The sequence below is a fragment of the Microcaecilia unicolor genome, chromosome 1 (assembly GCF_901765095.1).
Source record: "Microcaecilia unicolor chromosome 1, aMicUni1.1, whole genome shotgun sequence".
Classification (NCBI taxonomy): domain Eukaryota; kingdom Metazoa; phylum Chordata; class Amphibia; order Gymnophiona; family Siphonopidae; genus Microcaecilia; species Microcaecilia unicolor.
In genome coordinates, this window is record NC_044031.1 from 209,607,086 (window position 1) to 209,632,862 (window position 25,777).

Below are 25,777 nucleotides of genomic sequence, written 5' to 3' on the forward strand. Positions count from 1 at the left end.
AAACACTGAAACCACCTTAGGCATGAAGGAAGGCACGGTCCGAACCGTGACCCCTGACTCTGAGAATTGCAGAAAAGGGTCTCTACAGGACAGCGCCTGGAGCTCTGACACCCGTCTTGCCGAGGTAATGGCCACTAAAAAGACGGCCTTCAGTGTCACATCTTTCTCTGAAGCACGCCAAAGCGGTTCAAAGGGAGCCCCCTGAAGGGCCTTCAATACTAACCCCAGGTTCCAAGCTGGACAAGGTGCCCGCACGGGAGGACGGAGCCGAAGCACCCCTCTAAGAAACCGTGCCACATCTGGATGAGCAGCTAAGGACACGCCTTCAACCTTGCCACGCAGGGAGGCCAATGCTGCCACTTGCACCCGCAGGGAATTATAGGCCAAGCCTTTGTGTACATCATCCTGCAAAAAGTCCAGAATCGGCGAGACAGGAGCCCGCAACGGAGAAAGCGCTCTTGAAACACCAGACTTCAAACTGGCACCAAATCCTGGCATAAGCCACGGAAATGGAGCGTTTACGGGCCTGCAGGAGAGTGGAAATAACCTTATTTGAGTAGCCTTTATCTCTCAATTGCGCCCTCTCAGTCGCCATGCCATAAGACCAAAGCAGCAGGCGTCCTCCATGGCCACCGGACCCTGTGACAACAGGTGTGGAACCAGAGGTAACGGAAAGGGAGCCTCCAACAGCATCTGTCGGAAGTCCGCATACTAAGGCCTCCTGGGCCAATCCGGGGCAACAAGCACCACTTCTCCTGGATGCAGCCGAATCCGCAGGAGCACTCGCCCTATCAAGGGCCACGGAGGGAAGACATACAGCAAGCCCAGGGGCCAGGGTTGAGGCAAGGCATCCAACCCGGCAGAGCGAGGATCCCTCCGTCTGCTGAAGAAGCACGGGACTTTGGCATTGAAACTCGTCACCATAAGATCCATCACTGGCTTGCCCCATTTGGAACATATCTGCAGGAATACATCGTCTGCTAGTTCCCACTCCGCTGGATCGATCTGATGCCTGCTTAGTCGGCTTGCACATTGCTCTGACCTGCAATGTGAGCTGCTGACAGGGACTGTAGATGCAGCTCGGCCCAGTGGCAAATTTGTTCGGCCTGCGCGGCTAGAGCTCTGCACTGAGTGCCGCCTTGTCGATTTATGTAGGCCACTGCTGTCGTGTTGTCCGACATCACTCGGACAGCCAATCCTTCCAGGGTCACTTGAAAGGCCAGAAGAGCCAGAAACACCGCTTTCAACTCCAGGCGGTTGATAGACCACTCCGACTCGTCGGGCGTCCACAGACCCTGGGCATGCTTCCCCTGGCAATGTGCGCCCCAGCCCTTCAGGCTGGCATCTGTCACCAGTAGGCACCAATCTGGGAGCGCCAGCGGCATTCCCCGCCGCAACATGCTGTCCGAGAGCCACCACTCCATACTGAGGCGCAAGGAGCCAAGAAAGTCTGCACTGATAATCCTGAGATACTGGAGACCATCGTTGAAGTAGAGAATACTGTAGAGGTCTCAGGTGCGCTCTCGCCCATGGCACCACTTCCAAGGTGGCCGTCATCGATCCCAACAGCTGGACAATGTCCCAAGCTCGCAGGCAGGGCATCCTCAGGAGCAGACGGACCTGATTCTGAAGCTTGCATCACCTTTGCTCGGGAAGAAACACATAGCCCGAGGCAATGTCGAAGCTGGCCCCCAAATATTCTAGAGATTGCGAGGGGGTCAGGTAACTTTTGGCCATATTGACGACCCAGCCCAGAGATTGAAGGACTAAAACCACTCTGGCTGTAGCTAGATGACTCTCTTTTTCTGAGTCTGCTCTGATGAGCCAGTCGTCTAGGTACGGGTGAACATGGATACCCTCTCGCCTGAGAAAGGCAGCTACTACCACCATTACCTTGGAGAAGGTTCGGGGAGCTGTGGCGAGGCCAAAAGGCAAGGGCCGAAACTGGAAATGTTTTCCCAACACCGCAAACCGCAGAAACTTCTGGTGTGGGGGCCAAATTGTTATGTGCAAGTAAGCTTCTTTCAGGTCCAGAGACGTGAGAAACTCTCCTGGCTGTACCGCCGCAATGACGGAGCGCAGGGTTTCCATGTGAAAATGCCGCACTCTTAAGGACTTGTTTAGCTCTTGTAAGTCCAGGATCGGGCAAAAAGACCCGCCTTTTCGTGGCACCACAAAGTAAATGGAGTAGCGGCCTAGACCTTGTTCGGCGGGAGGCACTGGGGTCACAGCCCCTACCTGGCACAGACTGTGCAGAGTCTCCTCTACCGCCGCCCGTTTGGCGGCAGAACCGCATCGGGACTCCACAAACACGTCTCTCACCGGGGCATCGAATTCTATTCAGTATCCGTCTCTGATCAGGTCCAAGACCCACTGATCTGCGGAGATTTTGGCCCACTCCTCGAAAAAGAGGGAAAGTCTTCCTCCGATGACAGGAAACGAGGAGGGGGCCGGCGCACCATCATTGTGAGGGTCGCCCCTGAACTCCAGGCCTTGAACCAGCAGCTGTGGAACGTTTGTCCGAGCGAAAGGAGTTTCTCTGCTGAAAGCGGGCACGCGAAGTGAACCCAGCAGCACGCCCCTGGCGGTACCTTCTAGCTTCACGGAAGCGAGGTCTGTCAGAGCTGAATCAAGCCTGCGGTCTTGAATATCCTTCAGGGCAACACCTCCTTCAACAGGGAGGGTAGTTCTCTTTGTCACAGCCGTGACCAGGGCATCCACTTTAGGCATTGCAAAGCGAGCCAAATGTTCCTCACTCAGAGGATATAATTGCCCCATAGCCCTGGCAACCTTCAAAGGTCCCTCGGGGTCAGCCCATTGAGCCGAAATAAGCTCTTGGATGGAGTCATGCAAAGGAAAGGCTCGAGCAGGCTTTCTGGTACTAGCCATCCTTGGATTAACCAAGGAGGCTGTGCCACTCCCAGGATCTTCAATCGAGAGGGCTTGTAAGGCATCTGAAATAAGCGCTGGCAGCTCCTCGCGGTGGAAAATCCTCACCGCAGACGGATCATCAAGCTCCTGTGGCAATTCTGCACCCGACTCTGGCTCCTCAACCCAAGAAGTTCTGCCAGACCCCTCAGAACCTCATAGCCTGACCACGGGGGGTGCGCCACACTCAGAAGGGGAATTAGCCCTTCTGCATTTATCAGGAGGATAAGAAACAGGCAAAGCCAACTCTAAAAGGCCAGGATCCACCGGGGGGGGGGCAGGCAGAGGGTCCGAAGATCCCTGTGGAAGAGCTCTTTTAAGCATGTATGCCCTATGCAGCATTAAAACAAAACCAGGGGAGAAAACCGCTCCCTGACCACCCGGATCCTGCCCAGGGCTATCAGCTCTATTATTAGCCTCACTCAGAGGACCCCCCCCCCCCCCCCAGGATTCAGGGCTCTCCGTCGCAACGGAGGCCGTGCCATATGGAAAATCCAAAATGGTGTCCGCTGCCAGCTCAGAGCGCGAAAGATCGCCGCTCGCCATGCTTGGGCCGGCTCTACCGTCTGTATAGCACGAATTACAGAGCCCCGCTGCTGATTTGCGCTTGCCACATTTAGAACAGCGCTTTACAGTCTCTGCAGCCATAGCCGAAAACGGCGGTAAAATTCAAAAATGGCGGTTCGCGCCAAAAACGTCCCGATCGCAGGCCCACCCCGGAGGAGTCAGAAAACACTCTTACCTCACTAGACCGAGTATCACAGCTCCGGTCCTGCAGAAGAATCTCAAGAAAAAAACCTTTTCCAAGATCGCTGCGCTAAAGCGCGACGCGACTTTATTTATTTATTTATTTATTACGCTGTGAGGAAACCAGAGGCAAAAGAGGTAAATAAAAACACTCCGGAGGCTCAGATAAGTGGGAAAGGCGAACCAATGTGCCTGCATCCACTGAGTGGGAAAGGACTGACCTATGTGCCTTCAAAGTGAAGCTGCTATAGCCTCTAACACCCCGGCTAACAACTGGCAAGCCAGGAGCCACCCCCAGGCAGATTTTTGATGGAGCTCGAAGAAGCTGCAGCCACCCTGCTAGGGGAGATAGAGAATACTGAAGAGACAGTGGAGCTAGCTGGCCATGAGGCACTAAGAAAAGTTGAGTGCTCTCTATCTCACCCTGCTGGTTGATGGACACAACCCATACGTAATGGCTTCATCTGCTTAATGACAAGGAAATTTTTGTTATATATATGTATCTATCAGCAAATCAAAACATTGCCATTAAGTTGATATATATATATAGCAGCATTATTTTATTCTATTTTATATATTCAATTGTTCACATTGTTTCCTTCTGTGGGATATTTTTGCAATATATATGTTTTTATCTATGTTTTTTATTCATGCTTTCACCTATAGACCAAACATTGTTTTATATAGATTTTTATATTAGAAATTAAATGTTGTTATTTGTTTTTTAGCCCTGTTGGGCGAAACACGGCCTGTGTCGGGCTGATCTATACATTAGATTTACAATAATAAACTATTGTCTAATTATGATTGATGCATGTGGTTCACAGCTGATGGTGATGTACAGAGTTCTAGTTTCTGGAGTTCAGTATGGGAAACTACCCACGGTGCCAAGAGACAGGTCACACAACCCATGCAATTCCCAGAAAAATCAGAAGTTTCAAGCCAGCTCAATTTTTATTAATTGACTTAGTACGAACATTACATGTTCTATATCATAGCACCTCATATGACTTGACTCTAACTCTATTTTATTACAGTACATTCATGAGTATATGGGGGTGTGTTTGGGGAAAAAAAAGATCACCACAGAAATTGCATTTTAAATTCTTTGAACCAAGTACTTACCTCATCATACATGAATTGCAGTGTTAAAGCAGATTTGCCTACTCCACCACTGCCTACCATGATCACTTTATGCAATGCTAAAGAATTTTGGCCTTTTGGCTTATTTGCTGCCATCTCTGAACTGTAGATCACACAAGAAACTCAAGCAATCTGGAAGAGATAACAAAAAAGTTACTGCAAGATTACCTTTGACTTTCTAACACTAATTATATAGTATGTACGTGGGTCACTTGGTAAGAGTCATACCAGCAAGTTTAAAAAAGGAACAGATTTTCCCTTTTGGTATGTACCCAGTGCAGTTGGTCTTTTTAAAATGCTTTTCAGAACATCACCTAGGAAGGTTCTGTCCTATGTGCCATACTTGGACAGATGCTGCAGAAGCGAGCATAAGCACTAAATTTTACAAAAAAAGGTGGCTCTAACCACTCGGTGTCAAACCTGCCACAGAAAATGTAATTACTCCTCAAATTAAGATGTATGCTAAACTCATCCTGTACCATGAAGCGCCCATGCATAAGAGGTTACTTAAATCCAAAATTGGGTTCCCCACAATGCAGATGGCAGTCACACCTATTCACCACAGAAGTTGGTGCAATTAGTCTCTTCGAAAATGGTTCCAAACTGAGTAAGTTGATTGTCACAGGTATACTGCACTGTTTCCTGGAGATCACTGCAATTTCTTTTTCTCTCTTTGATTCTCCCACACCACCTTGTTTAATCTGCAGACTAGTATGAGAACCAAGCCGCTTTCACAACTACTACACCCCTGAAAAAAAAAAAAAAGTGTCCTTTAGGTGAGAGATTGAGATCTCTGAATTTCTAATCAGCATCACTTCTCTACAATGCTATCAAAGAAATGCCAGAACTGCAGGATAAAATTAAGTGGCTTAGTTGCTACCCTTGTCCAGCTATCTTTTAATGGACGAAGAATACAAAGAAGCTCCACAACTGCATATCTTAGCAACAATTTTACAACTGCTTTACTTATCCCCCCCCCCCCCCCCAACTTGACATTTCATCCTTTAGATTGTAAGCTCCTTTGAGCAGGGACTGTCCTTCTTTGTTAAACTGTACAGCGCTGCGTAACCCTAGTAGCGCTCTAGAAATGTTAAGTAGTAGTAGAAGTATCTTACATGTCAGTATGCTTAACACCTACCAGCAGCTTCAAAGATAATACAGCTAAGCAGCTTTACTAACCACCAAGGAAGAAATCGACAAGAATTTGAAAAGGGCACTACCTCTTTCTCAGAGATTAAACCTCCCCTTTAGCTTTCCAGTAATACCTACCATTACTGGAAAACTGCTTTATGATTTTATTTTTTCTTTCTCCCCCAATGAAGTTGGAAAGGATTATATAACAATGAGGCAAGAATGCCTGGGAGCATAATAATGCTTGGAAAATGTAACACAATGGGATGAAACCTGGCATGTTTTTTTTTTTGGGGGGGGGGGGGGGAAGGGAGAGAACAGTAGAGAGAGAGAATTTGAAAATGTGAGCTGATCGGATCGACACATAGCATTTAAGGAATTTCTCTTTTCGAATTGCCTCTCCTTGTTTGCTCTCCTGCACATTCCAAAGTGCCTTCTCCTCCCCAATATAACAGATGGATCAGCACACACACAACAGATATATTAACGCATATAGGAACCATAAATCAGTATTCGTGATGTACTGCATTTTAAATCATTTTAAAGCGATGTGAAAAATGTTTCCCCCCCACTTCCGATTTCCCCTATTATTGCATATATGCCACATTGAATAATTGCCATCTTTAAAACAAAATATAATATTAGACAAAAGGAGCCTGAGTAAACACAACACATTTTAAAATTATTACTGCACTTATATATGGAACAAAGTTTTCCAACACCTATACTACTCATGTGAAAAAGTAACTGTCCCCTAAACTTAATAACTGGTTGCACCACAATTAGCAGCAAATAACTAATTATAGGAAGCATCTGGTTGCAATCAGCCTTTCACTTTTCACATCACTGTTAAGGAATATTAGCCCATTCTTCTTTGCAGAACTGCTTTAATTTAGTTGTGGTTGTTCATGCATGAACTGCTCTTTTCATGTCCTGCCACAGCATCTCTACTGGGTTCAAGTCAGGACTCTGGACTAGGCCATTCCAAAGGTTTAATTTGGTTTCTCTTAAGCCATTTAGATGTAGACTTGGTTTTTGTGCTTTGGATCATCGTCTTGCTGAATAACTCAATTATGCTTCAGCTCAAAGGCAAATGACTGGACATTCTCCTTAAGAATTTCTTGTAGTGCAGAATTCAAGGTTCTACTACTACTTCTTATCATTTCTACAGCGCTACTAGATGTACGCAGTGCTGCTATTGAAGGTTCCTTCAATAACAGCAAGTTTCCCAGGTTCTGAGACAGCAAAGCAGTCCGACACCATCACACTACCACCACCATGTTCTTACTGTGAAATCCTGTATTTGCTTTTATGCCAGGCATAATGGGACCTTTGTTGTCCAAAGAGTTCTACTTTTGACTCATCTGTCCATAGAACATTATCTAAATCAACCAAACCGAATGGATCAACATTTTCAGAGCAGTGCCCATGAGAGGAATACTCTCCCAAAGCTTTCTCCCCTGAGGGCAACCACCCACCCACATTTGACCTCAAAAGTTCTTTAGCGCCAGCTCAGCTCCTGTTTATCAGAAATTCTCTGGCAAGATGGCGAGAGCGTTTTATTTCGAACCTGATATACTACTTCCTACCCACTGACGTTACCCAACCTCAGACTCCTGATTGGCTTATAGCAGCGATCTCCACTCTAATACTAAAATTAACCCTTTGGGCACCACCGTGTTTAAAGATCCACTGTTGTCCTTATAGTTAAGTAATGAATCTAATGATCCACTCTCCCTCCCTACTTGGATGCAATCAATGATTCGCCATTTAATATCAGTTACATTAGAGCCAACTCTGAGGGTGCTGTGGGTGCTTGAGCACCCCCAATATTGAGAAAATTCCTTGTATGTGTCCTGGGAGGGGTCATTTCCATTGGGCTTAGCACCCCCAATAATTTTGAAAAGTTGGCTCCTATGATCAGTTACAGCATGTTTCAAAGATAACCAGACAAAACACAGGAGGGGAGAACAAAAAAGAAAAAAAAAAAGTCCCACACTCACTACTAGAACTGCAAGGCAGGAAGGCAAAATCTCCACCAGAGAAAAATAACTTGCTCCAGCGATAGAAGACGCATCTTCTCAGCTCAGTGGGGAAAGTGAAACTATGGGTGCCGTGTGACTTGGGCAGGTGGGAGGATGCACAGTGGGGGCCTGCCGAGGGCTTCTAAAAGTTAAGGAATGCTAGGCAGTATCCACACTGGGCTCTGGCAGGGACGTCACCCACATGTATTATGTCCTGCTTGCTCTCAGAGAATCCATTTTCCTTAGGCACTGTGAAAGGGATTTTCACCAGAGTTGACAGAACATATGGTCCAGTGCAGCAGGGTGTCTTCCCCAACCTGTGTGCCATACTTCTGGAGGATATGCAGCAAAATTTCTCATCACATGATGGAAACAAGGGGCCGAGCGGGGGCAGTAGGAGAAAGAAGCTTGTTAAACATGTGAAGGTGTTCCCTATTTTCTCTCTACAAAACTGTTAGCTCCACATGAGCAGAACACTTCAAGAATTATTAGGATTCACTGCACATTAATAGAGCTCAGAGCTGTGAAATTTGAAAAGCTAAGACCCCACAACCATCATTCACTGTGCTTTTAAGCAAATCTTTATAAAATTCCTGGATTTAAAGTGTAATGCAATGTACTTCCAATAGCAACACATCAAATAAATTAAAAAATCATGCAAACAGAAGAAATCTAATTCAGGTCAAATGTTTTAGGTTATCTGACCCTCCATGATGTTATCCTGATGTGAGATATGAGAATGCTAGTGTGCTAGGGCATGTTATGATGGCTTCCTAGATTATCCTGCTGTTCCTTGCCTTACTTCCTTTTCTTGAACAAAGTGTAGACTAAATTGAAAAAGGCCACTTAGCACAGCTCACGGAATCCTATCTAGCATCTGTGTGTGCACGTCAGTGTGCTGTCTGTGTCCTTGAAGAAACGGATAGTTTGAATGGAGCAGTACCCAAACATTCCGTGGGTTTGGAAAGAATAATAAATCCAATAAAGAATCCAACTGTGATTCCTAACCATTAGATATCACTGCCAGAATTCAAAGAAAAAATAATTACAATTTAACCACAGGTGTCACTGTGCAAGGGCAAAAACAATTGCAGTGCTCCTCCACCACTGGCAGACAGTAAACATAGGATACAGCAGCAAATTAAATGGTTCAGTCACTAGGTGTCACCATATATAGCAACCATTAAGAAAACTCTACATCTGTGTCACTAGATTTCATACCAGAATTCACAAAAAAAGAACATGAAACATACGAAGAAATAAGAGCAATCCCAGCAGAAAAAGGGAATACTACTAAGGGGGCGCATGTCTCTTGCAATTATGAAATTATTTCTTGTGTATGCGAGTTTGAACAGTCATGTTTCATCCATATTCATTTCTATGCTGCAAAAGCTGGAATTGCTTCTCCCACAGAAATCCACTGGGCAATTTTTTGGGGGGAATTTTTCTGAAACACCTGCTCCAGTCTGCCCTACTTTCACACTGTGAGCCCTTTAACCATTTCTCCTGCCCCACCCCATGACAAAATTGAACCCATTTTATTAAATTTTTCGAGAGTTGCTTTGCCCCAGACATTCTTGACCTCTTAAGTATAATTTACAACATTTGTTCGATTGTTGGATTGGCAAAAATAATATTAAGGTAGTCGCACATTCCCAAAAGTCGATCCATTCATTCAGTTGACAAAGAAATAAATTACATCAAGGTTTGATGCTCTAATATGAGCAACACAAGCTGAAGCCCTGGGGTATGCCATCACTATGCAATCTCAAAATTATGCCATTCATCTGGTTTGAGTACATTTTGGGGCTTGAGAGATATCAAATGTGTTCAAGCCAAGCCCATTAAACTGTGTTTGTGGTGGAGCAGAACAAATGTCTTAACCTTAACTAAGGGCTGGTGAACAGGAGGCAGAAACAGCATTCTCACAGATACAGACGTAATGAGGAAAAGAAGGTTGGGTGAAGGATAGGGAGCTGCATTGGGGTGAAGGAAAGAAGGAACTACACTAAGGTGGAAATGCAATAGAAGAATTAGATGTCTATACTGAGCGGGTATAGGAGAGATACTCGGTGTTCTACTGTTCTCATATAGAAGGCCCTCTCCCCAATCGAGGAGGAAAGCATCTAATGCTAGCCTGCCATGTGATCTGAGTCTGGAGCAGTACTGAGACTTTGTTGTTGAGATGAGTGGAAAAGAGATACACCTTGTGGGAAATGCCCATACTGAGATATCATTCGTATGGTAACATTACCCTGCTCAGTCTGTCCACCAGACTGTTGTCCTTGCCCAGCATGTACAGTGGTGGAAATAAGTATTTGATCCCTTGCTGATTTTGTAAGTTTGCCCACTGACAAAGACATGAGCAGCCCATAATTGAAGGGTAGGTTATTAGTAACAGTGAGAGATAGCACATCACAAATTAAATCCGGAAAATCACATTGTGGAAAGTATATGAATTTATTTGCATTCTGCAGAGGGAAATAAGTATTTAATCCCTCTGGCAAACAAGACCTAATACTTGGTGGCAAAACCCTTGTTGGCAAGCACAGCGGTCAGACGTCTTCTGTAGTTGATGATGAGGTTTGCACACATGTCAGGAGGAATTTTGGTCCACTCCTCTTTGCAGATCATCTCTAAATCATTAAGAGTTCTGGGCTGTCGCTTGGCAACTCGCAGCTTCAGCTCCCTCCATAAGTTTTCAATGGGATTAAGGTCTGGTGACTGGCTAGGCCACTCCATGACCCTAATGTGCTTCTTCCTGAGCCACTCCTTTGTTGCCTTGGCTGTATGTTTTGGGTCATTGTCGTGCTGGAAGACCCAGCCACGACCCATTTTTAAGGCCCTGGCGGAGGGAAGGAGGTTGTCACTCAGAATTGTACGGTACATGGCCCCATCCATTCTCCCATTGATGCGGTGAAGTAGTCCTGTGCCCTTAGCAGAGAAACACCCCCAAAACATAACATTTCCACCTCCATGCTTGACAGTGGGGACGGTGTTCTTTGGGTCATAGGCAGCATTTCTCTTCCTCCAAACACGGCGAGTTGAGTTCATGCCAAAGAGCTCAATTTTTGTCTCATCTGACCACAGCACCTTCTCCCAATCACTCTCGGCATCATCCAGGTGTTCACTGGCAAACTTCAGACGGGCCGTCACATGTGCCTTCCGGAGCAGGGGGACCTTGCGGGCACTGCAGGATTGCAATCCGTTATGTCGTAATGTGTTACCAATGGTTTTCGTGGTGACAGTGGTCCCAGCTGCCTTGAGATCATTGACAAGTTCCCCCCTTGTAGTTGTAGGCTGATTTCTAACCTTCCTCATGATCAAGGATACCCCACGAGGTGAGATTTTGCGTGGAGCCCCAGATCTTTGTCGATTGACAGTCATTTTGTACTTCTTCCATTTTCTTACTATGGCACCAACAGTTGTCTCCTTCTCGCCCAGCGTCTTACTGATGGTTTTGTAGCCCATTCCAGCCTTGTGCAGGTGTATGATCTTGTCCCTGACATCCTTAGACAGCTCCTTGCTCTTGGCCATTTTGTAGAGGTTAGAGTCTGACTGATTCACTGAGTCTGTGGACAGGTGTCTTTCATACAGGTGACCATTGCCGACAGCTGTCTGTCATGCAGGTAACGAGTTGATTTGGAGCATCTACCTGGTCTGTAGGGGCCAGATCTCTTACTGGTTGGTGGGGGATCAAATACTTATTTCCCTCTGCAGAATGCAAATAAATTCATATACTTTCCACAATGTGATTTTACGGATTTAATTTGTGATGTGCTATCTCTCACTGTTACCAATAACCTACCCTTCAATTATGGGCTGCTCATGTCTTTGTCAGTGGGCAAACTTACAAAATCAGCAAGGGATCAAATACTTATTTCCACCACTGTAGCTCTGAGTGCTATCCTGTGGTTGTTGGCCCATTGTCACATCTGGGCTACTTCCTGACACAAGGAGTAGAATCCCAATACACTTCCCACACCCTGCTTGTTGAGATAGTTCTAATCCAAACAGACAACCAGGTTGTCATGTACTACCTGGTTCAACAGTTGATCTCCAAAAGTCTTTAGAGTATTCATGATAGCCCACAGCTCTAGCAGATTGATATGAAGCTGGGACTCCTGAGTGGATCAATGATCTTGGTTGTGGGTTCCTTACAGTTTTATAGGTTTGTGTTATTAGTTTATTTAATCTTATTTTGTGCTGATTGTGTACTGTACTTGAGCATCCCACCCTAGGTTGGATGTATCTGTGGTCAATTTTTTTGTAGAGGAAGAATTTGGAATGAAAACCCGAGTCAAATTGATGGAACTGTCCACCAGAGAAGGGACTGTCATTATTCTGGGGTGACCAAAATGACAACTGTCAGATTCCCTGTAGCCTGTAACCACTGGAAAGCCAGAGTCTATTGTGCACCTCACAAATGGAGATGTGCCATGGACACTGGAGGCCATGTGGCCTAACGACCTCAACATCTGCCGAGCTGTGACCTGCTGGCTAATATGAACCTAACAAACAATGCAAATGAGTGCATCCACTCACACTTGGATGGCAGGCTTGAGCTTGAACCGTGTCTATAGTCTCCAGTGTACTCCAACTGCTGCACTGGGAGCAGGTGGAACTTTGGGTATTGATTACGAGTTCAGAGACTGAACCTACACCTTTGACAGTAATGGGAACTCCCCTGACTTCCACCCAAAAACCTCCAAGTAGAGGCCATTGTAGGATTGGGCTGAGACAGGGACTTGATGTTATCGGTTCTCTTCTTGATAAGGTCTGCCACCTCCTCCACCACCAGGAACCACCTCTGGTTCCAGGTCTGAAAACACACAGCCAGGTGAGTCTATGGATGCCCAGACCTATGGCAAAAAGTCTTGTTGCCATGTAAAAAAACATCAAAAGTTGCCCGTGCTGTGTGCTTGTGAGCTGGCAGAGTTCTGCAGCCTTCTCTGGAGGTAGAGTGTCCACAAACTACAGCAAACTGCGCCATGTTCTTCAAGTAGATGCTCATGTAGCGATGGGTACGACTGGATGCGGAAAATGAGCACTGAGCATTGAAACACTTTTCTCCTAAAGACTCCAGAGTGCGAGCATCTTGAACTGGGGGAGCTGAGGCATGATTCCTCAAGCTTCTGGCTCTTGAGATTGGATTCGGCCACCATGGAGTGGTGCAGAAGTTGCGGCTTCTCAAATCTTAGAGCCTTCTGGCATTTATACAACCTTAAGACTGCACAGACGAAGAACTGGGAGACCCCCACTCATTGTGCAGATTGTTTCAAAGGCGGCAGACTCCATGTATTGCAAGGGTGTCCAAACCATGGTCTTGGGCCACAATCCACCCAGGTTTTCACGATATCCCCAATGAATATGCATAATTTCTTCCTATCGTGTATCCTGATTCCAATCTAGTTACAAGTATTAATTAGAGGGTAGTTACAAAGTAACTACCCCCAAATTTACTTTAATCTCCATTAACTTTATTACAAAACAATTCTTAAAATATCTTATTATTATTTATTGCATTTGTATCCCACATTCCCCCACCTATTTGCAGGCTCAATGTGGCTTACACAGATTTGAAACATTGTCATTACAGGATATCAGATACAATTATTAATGTGTAATGATTACGAGAGGTAAGAGAAGAAGGAAGAGAGTGATTAGGATAGTTGTAGCAGGTAGGCATTCTTAATTGATTGGGTTAGTGGGGTGACTTAGTAAGGCTATAGGTTTTCATTGTGGGACTAGTAGAAAAAGAAGAATGTCTTCAAGGCTTTTCGAAGGATAAATGTTTTCATTGATTAATTTAGTGAGGCTGTAAGTTCTCATTGTAGGCCTTGTTGAAGAAGAATGTCTTCAGGGATTTTCGAAAGACTGTTGTTTCGCTGATTGCTTTCAGGTCTGTAGGTAATGCATTCCATATCTGCGTGCTCATGTAGGAGAAGGTAGTGGCATGCATCTGCTTGTATTTAAGACCTTTGCAGCTGGGGTAGTGCAGGTTGAGAAATTTGCGGGATGATCTTGTGGCATTTCTGGGAGGTAGGTCTACGAGGTTTAGCATGCAGATTGGGGCGTCTGTGTGAATGATTTTGTGTACTATTGTGCAGATCTTGAACGCGATGCGTTCCTTGAGTGGGAGCCAATGAAGTTTCTCCCTTAGGGGTTTTGCACTTTCATATTTAGTTTTTCCAAATATGAGTCTGGCGACCGTGTTCTGGGCAGTTTGGAGTTTTTTGATTGTCTGTTCTTTGCATCCGGCGTATAATGCATTGCAGTAATCTAGATGACTTATTACCATTGACTGTACCAGGGTGCAGAAGATGTATCTCGGGAAGAATGGTTTTATTCTTTTGAGTTTCCACATGGTGTAGAACATCTTTTTCGTCGTGTTTTTCACGTGGCTGTCAAGAGTGAGGTTTCGATCTAAGGTGACTCCAAGAATTTTCAAGTTTTGTGAAACAGGAAGATAGCAGTATGGTGTGTTTATGGTGGAGACGTTTTTTGTGTTATGCTGCGAGGTGAGAACAAGACGTGTTTTTTCTGCATTAAGTTTTAGTTGGAATGCATCTTATGAATATATCAGCATATAAATTTAAATACATCTTCCTATGCTATTTTTACACTCTCATTCACTCTCATCATACATACTCGTTCATTCTTACCACTAAAAAAATGTCACCACCATCACCTCCTCTACAAGAAGTAATGATGCTTACATGGATACTAAAATCATTCTATCCCATATTATACACCTTCAACACTCTAAGCCCTTTGTAAAATTAATCCACCACCTATAACCAATCTTAACCAGTAATTGATATAACTATCAAGCATCTTAAGTTCTGTGATGGTATCAAATGATCATATCACCATCCTTGTCCATATAATAGTCACCCAGTAATCATTAAATTCTTCAGTTGTAGAGCCAAAGGTCTCATATACAATAATATAAATGAATCTTTCACAACCGCTATTCCTTTCTCTGCTTCTGTCTCAGATCTTTCAAGACTGGCGTCAAACCCAACACGGTCACTGTGTTTCACCGAAGGAATCTTCAGAGGTTTAACTTGGAATACTTGTAGCATCAACTCCCCAATTAAAAGAAAGAAATTTCTAATGCACTCTGCCATAACAGGCCAGAATACAGGAGACGTACTTAAGTGATGTACAACACCACAAATTAGTGCAGGAACGGGTAGGGCATTTCTACTATTCTACCACCCCAGTAAATAGGAGAGCAGGAACAGAAATTTTAATTAATAAAAACATCCCATTTGAAGAACAGAGCGTGGTGGTGGTGCACCGCTTGCTTTATGGCAAGCGTTATGTATTGGCTTCCCTACATGCATCAAAACTCAATTACAACCTTTTTTCCCGCCTTGTTGAGTATTTGGTTGGGCTTTTACAGAGTACAATTATGGTGGAAGTTGATTAATGTAGTAGCAGACCTAACTTAGATAGAACTGGAGTTCTTTGCCAGGAGCCTGACCTTCTCAGTGGAGGGGGGGGGGGGGGGGCACTTACTTTGCCCAGGCTTAGATTTAATAGAAGTATAGCAAGTGTTGCATCCTGGAGAGTGAATCTAAACCCATGTCTCGAGCACACCTCATAGAGTCGACTGGATTATCTTAAATTCCAGAGTGCTCTCTTGGTTGAGTGGAATCTATTGACATAATACATTGTGGTATCTCAGACCGCATGTCCATTAAGATGGATTATTATTTTGATAGACATGACCAGCCAACTTTATAATGGCTGGCTAGGGAAATTTTGGAATATGAAAACTTTCATAAATTTTTGAATGATAAATGGGAGGAGTTCATCATTACTGAACACCACCAGGCTGTTACCCCAGGGTTGCTCTGGGAAAGAGGGAAGGCAGCGTTAAGGGGTGAAATTATTTCATATTTGAAATTTCGCTGCGAGTGTATGAATCAACAGACTTTTGTACTATAAGCACAAATAAATAAAAAACAAGAACTTACACACAATATGACTAAAGATAAAGAACATATTTAATTGCAGCGTCATTTAAATGATTTGCTGCATCAGCATACACTTAATACCTGACAGAGAGGCTGTCACTGTTTCTTTCAATAAGATGATAAACTGGGCACCCGTCTTGCTAAATTGGTGCATGTGACCTCTGGACCTAGGTTTATTCCCATATTGCTTGGTGCACGGGGTGACCATACTAAAAACAGAGATAATTATGGAATATATGACAATATAATAAAACATTGAATACAGCACAAACATCTAGGGACATTGTAAATCCTTTTTCGCTGACCTTGACTTGCCCACTTTGACGTTGGAAAATCTGGATTCTCTAATATCCCTTTAAAACCAGGAAAGCTGTAGTACACTATTAAGACATCAGTGAGTAATAAAACCCAGGCCCTGACAGGGTTGTCACTAGAATTGTATAAGATTTTGGGACAAAGAGCGATACCCACCCTACTGGTAGTTTATGAAAAGGCCTTTGAAAAGAGGCATATTCCCCCATTCCATGTGTTTGGCAACTGTCACTACTATTCTAAAACCCAGGACAGGGCCCTCAACTTACTAGCTCATACAGGCCGATCTCACTTCTTAACATGGATATAAAGCTACAAGCAAAAATATTAGAAAATAGATTATTGCATATTGTACCAAAGTTAGTGGGCCCTCATCAAGTTGGCTGTGTAAAAGCCTGGAATATAGTTGCTGATGTATGCTATAGACTAAGTGCATAGTAGGGATTTAGAGACTCTACTGGTGAACTTTGATATCAAAAAAGCATTTGACACAGTCTCATGGATTTATCTTTAGGAGATATTGAGATGTTTTGGGCTTAGAGAGGCAATTTTGTGTTGGATTCAATTACTTTACCAAGAACCGATTGCACAGGTCCTGGGTAATGGGATTCTCTATGCTCCATTCCTCATGCATGTGTTGCAGTGGTCGATGGTTGCAGTGCACCCAACCATTATCAACCAAGATTCCAATTATGATACATTAGACAATTTTATTGAAATTAAGGGGGACAAGCTATGTATAAAAAAAAAAAAAAACAAACAGAAGGAGGCGGGTGTATGAGTGGTAGGACTGGAGAACTAGGTAGCACAGATTAGTTTATCAAAAATGGAGTGAAGTAGCCTTGGGGTTACAATACTAGGCTTGGCATCCAGAGGTGCCTAAACTCACGTTCCATTGTTGCTCCTTGTGATTTTGGGCAAGCCACTTAACCCTCCGTTGCCTCAGGTACAAAAAAAATAGATTGTGAGTCCTTCAGAGAGAAGGAATACCTAATATACCTGAACATAACTCACCTTGAACTACTACTGAAAAAAGTGTGAGCTGCCTACAGTGCTCTGGTAAAACAGCTATATATCGGACGACACCTGAAGCCGAGCTTGTCAAAATAGCATATTTCAAGACAGAATATTTTTTTTTGTCTCTGAAAAAAGAAATATGCTGTTTTAAACTGAAGCACTAATAACCACAGGTTTATGCAAAATAATGCAACCCTGTATTTCTTAAAAATAACAAAATCCAAGGATCTTCAATCACCATGAATAAAATGTTTCACGCTGTAATTGGCAACCATAACCCCGAGCTTTTCAAATTAGCTCAACATATTTCTCTGTAATCCTGAACAAGCCACTACAAATAAAGTTATCACAGTAAAAAGTTAAGAAGCATTTCAATAACCTTATTAAAAAGCTAACATTTGTCTAAGCAAAAAAGCTTTTGCAGGTATCCCAGTTATCTTTGAGCCTACTCAACCATGTTTACTCAGTACTCTTCACAGACACGAGGAACACTTGTCAATATGGAGTCCTACAACTTAATATCTCAGACAGGATATTAATATATAAGACTTAATGTCTCAGGAACTAGGCAGCATAGCAAATCAACATGTGACGAGTGGATTATGTAAGCTAAATAGCTGTCAGCCTTATCTATATACAGATTTTTTAAAGTGTTTATTTATGCATTTGGACACTGAGTCAATGCAACTAAACTTGGAAGGGGATATCTTTTTCTTCAGAGAAAGATTATAGGCTAATTTTGACCTCAACCTGTCCTACCTTCTCCAAGCTAGAGGGTTCAAAGTGAGCGCCACTCCCTGAGGAACATACACATTCTCAATCTCCATCAATGCTCAGGACAATCACTCAAACATACCAGGTATTAATTTAGGAACTCACTGCTTTTCTCAACCAACAGACCTGGACCTAGAAAAAAAATTTGCATGTTTGCCACAGACACTGTACAGTGGGGGAAATAAGTATTTGATCCCTTGCTGATTTTGTAAGTTTGCCCACTGACAAAGACATGAGCAGCCCATAATTGAAGGGTAGGTTATTGGTAACAGTGAGAGATAGCACATCACAAATTAAATCCGGAAAATCACATTGTGGAAAGTATATGAATTTATTTGCATTCTGCAGAGGGAAATAAGTATTTAATCCCTCTGGCAAACAAGACCTAATACTTGGTGGCAAAACCCTTGTTGGCAAGCACAGCGGTCAGACGTCTTCTGTAGTTGATGATGAGGTTTGCACACATGTCAGGAGGAATTTTGGTCCACTCCTCTTTGCAGATCATCTCTAAATCATTAAGAGTTCTGGGCTGTCGCTTGGCAACTCGCAGCTTCAGCTCCCTCCATAAGTTTTCAATGGGATTAAGGTCTGGTGACTGGCTAGGCCACTCCATGACCCTAATGTGCTTCTTCCTGAGCCACTCCTTTGTTGCCTTGGCTGTATGTTTTGGGTCATTGTCGTGCTGGAAGACCCAGCCACGACCCATTTTTAAGGCCCTGGCGGAGGGAAGGAGGTTGTCACTCAGAATTGTACGGTACATGGCCCCATCCATTCTCCCATTGATGCGGTGAAGTAGTCCTGTGCCCTTAGCAGAGAAACACCCCCAAAACATAACATTTCCACCTCCATGCTTGACAGTGGGGACGGTGTTCTTTGGGTCATAGGCAGCATTTCTCTTCCTCCAAACACGGCGAGTTGAGTTCATGCCAAAGAGCTCAATTTTTGTCTCATCTGACCACAGCACCTTCTCCCAATCACTCTCGGCATCATCCAGGTGTTCACTGGCAAACTTCAGACGGGCCGTCACATGTGCCTTCCGGAGCAGGGGGACCTTGCGGGCACTGCAGGATTGCAATCCGTTATGTCGTAATGTGTTACCAATGGTTTTCGTGGTGACAGTGGTCCCAGCTGCCTTGAGATCATTGACAAGTTCCCCCCTTGTAGTTGTAGGCTGATTTCTAACCTTCCTCATGATCAAGGATACCCCACGAGGTGAGATTTTGCGTGGAGCCCCAGATCTTTGTCGATTGACAGTCATTTTGTACTTCTTCCATTTTCTTACTATGGCACCAACAGTTGTCTCCTTCTCGCCCAGCGTCTTACTGATGGTTTTGTAGCCCATTCCAGCCTTGTGCAGGTGTATGATCTTGTCCCTGACATCCTTAGACAGCTCCTTGCTCTTGGCCATTTTGTAGAGGTTAGAGTCTGACTGATTCACTGAGTCTGTGGACAGGTGTCTTTCATACAGGTGACCATTGCCGACAGCTGTCTGTCATGCAGGTAACGAGTTGATTTGGAGCATCTACCTGGTCTGTAGGGGCCAGATCTCTTACTGGTTGGTGGGGGATCAAATACTTATTTCCCTCTGCAGAATGCAAATAAATTCATATACTTTCCACAATGTGATTTTCCGGATTTAATTTGTGATGTGCTATCTCTCACTGTTACCAATAACCTACCCTTCAATTATGGGCTGCTCATGTCTTTGTCAGTGGGCAAACTTACAAAATCAGCAAGGGATCAAATACTTATTTCCCCCACTGTATATGTCAATGTTTAACAAAAAAATTTGCTTCAATGTATATACTTTATCAGGTCTATGTCTATTTTGAAGTTATTTTTATTTTATTAAAAAAATCTTCAAAAACAGAGAAAACCAACCAGATAGCAGGTATACAGAAACAAACTCTCTAGAGCCCACCCTTCCCCAAGATCCCCTCCCCAAGGCACTATATGGTAGAAAGACAAGGAGAAGAATAACCACTGAATGGAAAGACTGAACATTTAGAGAACTTATCTAGAAATCTGAATCTTTGTATACCGAACTTTCCACAATCTCAATGTGTTACTCCGAGAAATATGTTTACAAAATTCCTAAGATAGGTATACAAATATCCAGAACAGTCCCTTCCACCTTTGCAGAGACTATATTACTTGGATTCGAAATTAAAGCAACAACAAATGGTTTCAACACAGCAAGATAATCTTGTGGGGAACATTAAATGTCACAGATCTTCTGGAACAATCTATTGAGAACATTGAAACCAGGTCACCTCTACTTGTGTCATTTGTATTTCTTCAAGATAAGGAAGCTTTACTAAGATTATATTTTAAGAACATTCATCCTGAATTTAAAGGAAGTAAAGTTTCAATATTTCCTGATATATCTAGATGGACACAACAAAGAAAAAAAAAAAAAGAGATTTTTGGACATGTAACAAGAATCCAATGAGTTAAAAGCATGTTTTCAGCTGAGATTTCCTTGCAAATGTTTGTTATCATTTAATGATAAGAGATATGTCTTTTTTGAACCAGAACAATTATGTAATTTTCTTAATATGCAGAGTAACAAGGAACAGCCTAAGATATAAAGCAGTCTAAATAAGAGGGGTTACCTCCTGCTTATATTCTTTGGACTATTTCCAGTTATGCCAACTGCCAATGGTATTATAGTTAATTGCTTGGTATTCAATCTCCTTTATTTGTGGACTATTATATCCGATTATGTAGTAACATAAGAGGGAAAAATTCTCTCTCTTATTTAAATGGTTCTTTTTCCTTTGTAATATATTCAGATATTGGTGTATCCTATCAAAGATGGTTTCTTTGTAAAATGGAAACTTAATAAATATAAATTAAAAAAAAAAAAAGATAAGCCTGCAAGGCAATAAGTTTCCCCTGCATGACCGCTTTATGCCCCTCCCAAAGTATAAGTGGGCTAATCTCCCCAGGATCATTATGTTTGATGAAGTCTAAAAGATCCCTCTTCACCTGAGTGACATTGGCTGGGTCTTGCAAGAGAGCGACATTAAGATGCCAATACTGAAGACCCCATGATCCACCCCCACTAAACTTCAGCTGCACTAGAGAGAAATCAGATTACATAGGAGGCCAGATACATGAGGCCTGAGCTTGCCACTTTATTGATTAATTCCCCAAATCAATATGAGAGTGAGTTTGATGCCCAACTGAGTAAAACGTATATTTTCTCTCTAGTTAAGAAGGCTCTCTCCACACAATTAACCAAACCCCATCTGTTCAGGCATAAACTATTCACGAGGAACTGTCCAGAAACAGATTTAATGTAAGACTGAACTTGCGTTTGATAGGGTTCACTGGGCTTTCATGTTTGAACTTTTGGATAAGATAGGATTCTCTGGCCGTTCATTGCTTGATTGCCTTCAGCATGTTTTAAAAGTACTAAACTTAATCCCTACAGAAACTCCCCCTGATCTTCATTAGAAGTATATATATTAAACAAAGTATAAGTCATGGAACCTAACTGTACAAGGAGGAGACGATATCGTCCCTCTTTATCCCTCACCACCTCCTGAACCACCCATGAATATTTATGAGATAAAGATATCAAAGACAGAGGTGCTGGGCTTGATGGACCCTTGGTCTGTCCCGGCATGGCGATGCTTATGTACTTAAGCATAGTATATGGTGGGATAGTTCCTACAAAGTTTTTCATACTAGGAAGCAAATAGAGAGTCTCCAGCACTAATGCTATTGTGGCATTTGTCCATTCAAGTTCTTTAAATAAGAGCTGTCACTTAATTGGTGAATTAAGTCTCTAACATTGTAACTAATCAAAGTTATCCTATCCATATGATAAATTCTTCAAAAGAGCATGTACCCAATTAAACTTGAAAACTAGGAACCCTTAACAAACGTTCCCCGACAGACCCCTCCCGCCCTGCCAACCTCCAACTTTCCCCCCAATGGAACCCCACATCTCCCACCCCATCCCTCTCCCCTCTCACCCTTCCACACCATGCAAATATAAAGCAGTCCACCCCGCTATACAGAGAAGGCACTGAGTGGAGGAAGTGCATATGACAGGGAGGGCCCACATGAAAATAAGAATGCCATAGTGTAATAACCCCCAGTATACACAAAATGCTAAAACAAGCACATTGTAACTAAGCAGATCATTCGCTGCCCTGGAGTCATTCCAGTAAACTCCCAGCCAAATTGGCCTCCGCTAACAGGTCACTCAAGTGGCTGCAGTCTTAGACATATTTCTTGCAGACAATTGTCTTTTCAGGCAGCCACCCTCTGCCATTTTGGTGGACCCGACAGTCCAAGAGAGAGTTTGCACTCAGATGGTTGTTTTGCCTTAGTAGAAGCGCTGGTCTCTGGAAAAAGTTGCTGGGCCTTTGCCATCGTGCTGATCTGTTGTAAATTACCATCTTTGTAGAATATCAGGGCAAAGGGGTGGTGGTATTTCTATTGTATGCCTTCTTGCTTGCAATTGTAGAGTTACAGGCCTCAACTCCATTCGACATTTCAAAGTGGCGCTCGCAAGGTCCTGGTATACCTCTATCTGGTACGAGTCCCATTTGAAATTATCCACTTTCCTGGCAGCCTGTAAAACCTGTTCCTTAATCTTGTAGTTGTTAAACAAGGTACTATGTCCTCTCGCTTGTTGTTGCGAGGTGTCCCCAGAGTTCTTCTGGCCCTAACTGACTTGTGGACCCCTCTGTGCCAAGTAAAGCACCTGATATACTTTGCACTACCTATTCGCAGTCTATATAGGTGGAGGTTTCAGGCACTCCATGAAAGTGTAAATTGCAGCACCAACTTCTGCTTTCCATATCATCCATCTTATCTAGAAACAACTCACAAGCAGTTTTGAGGTCCTGCAATTGGGTATCCAGTTAGGAGGGTCAGAACGTTCCTCAACGCGCTCTTCCGCATCTTCTACCTGGTGTCCAAGTTCAGTAATAACGGCGCGCAAGTCTGCTCCCAGCGTAGCCAGCTCCACTTGGACTGCTTTTATGCCCATTTTTATTTCCTGGAGCCACTCCCGAATTTCTTGTAAGGGCTCTCCAGCTGAGAGATCACCTCTGTCTCCACCACTCAGGGGACTGCCAGTTCAGATTCTGTGACACAGGTGGCTCCATGCCACGTTCCTGTGCTGACCTCGTGGCGCCAGGCCCTGCTGCACCAGAGTACACAAAGCTTGATAAATTGATTGCTGTACAGCGACCGCTAATTCCATGATACGCGCAATCACCAACCAGTAAGGACACCATTCCTGCCATTAGTACTGCTGGGGGCTATAGACTTATAGCTTTTTTTGTGGGGGGAGGGGGATTTCACTCAGAGCTCTCTATTTAGCCATTTCTGGCAGTGACATCATTTCCTCCTGTGTCTATTTTCTACTATGTCACCCATTAGGTACTAGATTTCTTGAGCAAATACCTGGAAACTCAGCTACTGGTGAATAATTCTGGCTGATGAATTAATCAACATGACATCACATTTCAAAATGTGAGCTTGCAACTATAAACTCCTTTTTACACTGGGTGTGCACCTCTAGCACAGGAAAAATCCCTACTTTTGGCAGTGCAAGTCGCTGGTTCAGCTCCTACCTGCATATACATTTCAAGTAAATACCATATCTCTATGCAATCCTTTGCCTTATCAGAGTTCCACAAAAATCTGCATTATCCCCAGTACTTTTCAATTTATTAGCCCTTCCCACACTCATGCAGTCTCTAGGCATCAGCTCACTCCCAATGACATCCAGCTGCTAAACTATGTTGATGCAACGGCCTTGGACCTTACTCCATGTATGTGTATATATCAGGTGGCTGACTGGCTCTTTCTAAATCAGCTGGCCCTTAATGCTAAGAATGTCAGGCTATATGGCTTAGCGGCTGTTCTTTTGCACCTCCTCTCTCTACTGTCTCCTCCTTGGATGGGAAATTATTATAGCTCAGGGGTTTTTAACCAGTGGTGCTGGGAAGAGGTCAATGGGGTGCAAAAAAGGGTCTTAAATTTTGAGGCAATTTATTGGATCTTTCTAGAGCAGGGGTGGGAAACCTTGGTCCCAGTCAGGTTTTCAGGATTTCTCAATGAATATACATGAAATTTCTTTGAATGCACCACCACCATTTGTATACTAAGAGATCTCATGCATACTCACTGAGAAAATCCTGAAAGCCCAACAGGGTTGCAGCCCTCGAGGACAGAGGATGCCCATCCCAGGTCTAGACAGTTATTTATTCACAGTATAACTATGAACTATTGTAATTTTAGTGACATATTAGCAGTTAGCGGCTAACAGCAACATACAGTGGTGGAAATAAGTATTTGATCCCTTGCTGATTTTGTAAGTTTGCCCACTGACAAAGACATGAGCAGCCCATAATTGAAGGGTAGGTTATTGGTAACAGTGAGAGATAGCACATCACAAATTAAATCCGGAAAATCACATTGTGGAAAGTATATGAATTTATTTGCATTCTGCAGAGGGAAATAAGTATTTAATCCCTCTGGCAAACAAGACCTAATACTTGGTGGCAAAACCCTTGTTGGCAAGCACAGCGGTCAGACGTCTTCTGTAGTTGATGATGAGGTTTGCACACATGTCAGGAGGAATTTTGGTCCACTCCTCTTTGCAGATCATCTCTAAATCATTAAGAGTTCTGGGCTGTCGCTTGGCAACTCGCAGCTTCAGCTCCCTCCATAAGTTTTCAATGGGATTAAGGTCTGGTGACTGGCTAGGCCACTCCATGACCCTAATGTGCTTCTTCCTGAGCCACTCCTTTGTTGCCTTGGCTGTATGTTTTGGGTCATTGTCGTGCTGGAAGACCCAGCCACGACCCATTTTTAAGGCCCTGGCGGAGGGAAGGAGGTTGTCACTCAGAATTGTACGGTACATGGCCCCATCCATTCTCCCATTGATGCGGTGAAGTAGTCCTGTGCCCTTAGCAGAGAAACACCCCCAAAACATAACATTTCCACCTCCATGCTTGACAGTGGGGACGGTGTTCTTTGGGTCATAGGCAGCATTTCTCTTCCTCCAAACACGGCGAGTTGAGTTCATGCCAAAGAGCTCAATTTTTGTCTCATCTGACCACAGCACCTTCTCCCAATCACTCTCGGCATCATCCAGGTGTTCACTGGCAAACTTCAGACGGGCCGTCACATGTGCCTTCCGGAGCAGGGGGACCTTGCGGGCACTGCAGGATTGCAATCCGTTATGTCGTAATGTGTTACCAATGGTTTTCGTGGTGACAGTGGTCCCAGCTGCCTTGAGATCATTGACAAGTTCCCCCCTTGTAGTTGTAGGCTGATTTCTAACCTTCCTCATGATCAAGGATACCCCACGAGGTGAGATTTTGTGTGGAGCCCCAGATCTTTGTCGATTGACAGTCATTTTGTACTTCTTCCATTTTCTTACTATGGCACCAACAGTTGTCTCCTTCTCGCCCAGCGTCTTACTGATGGTTTTGTAGCCCATTCCAGCCTTGTGCAGGTGTATGATCTTGTCCCTGACATCCTTAGACAGCTCCTTGCTCTTGGCCATTTTGTAGAGGTTAGAGTCTGACTGATTCACTGAGTCTGTGGACAGGTGTCTTTCATACAGGTGACCATTGCCGACAGCTGTCTGTCATGCAGGTAACGAGTTGATTTGGAGCATCTACCTGGTCTGTAGGGGCCAGATCTCTTACTGGTTGGTGGGGGATCAAATACTTA

At 43.9% G+C, this 25,777-nt stretch overlaps 1 protein-coding gene across 4 annotated transcripts in view; it reads right to left on the reverse strand.

Annotated features, from left to right (window-relative positions):
- RALA (RAS like proto-oncogene A) overlaps positions 1–25,777 on the reverse strand; it is a 103,251-nt gene that overhangs the window by 71,288 nt on the left and 6,186 nt on the right. For 3 of the 4 annotated variants that reach the window (XM_030203962.1, XM_030203932.1, XM_030203952.1), the window contains one exon: positions 4,801–4,950. In XM_030203962.1, coding sequence (XP_030059822.1) covers positions 4,801–4,914 — 114 coding nt within the window. In that variant the 5' untranslated portion in view covers positions 4,915–4,950. Of the gene's footprint in view, positions 1–4,800; positions 4,951–5,370; positions 5,567–25,777 lie in introns of all 4 variants that reach the window. The other variant, XM_030203943.1, reaches the window with a different exon arrangement.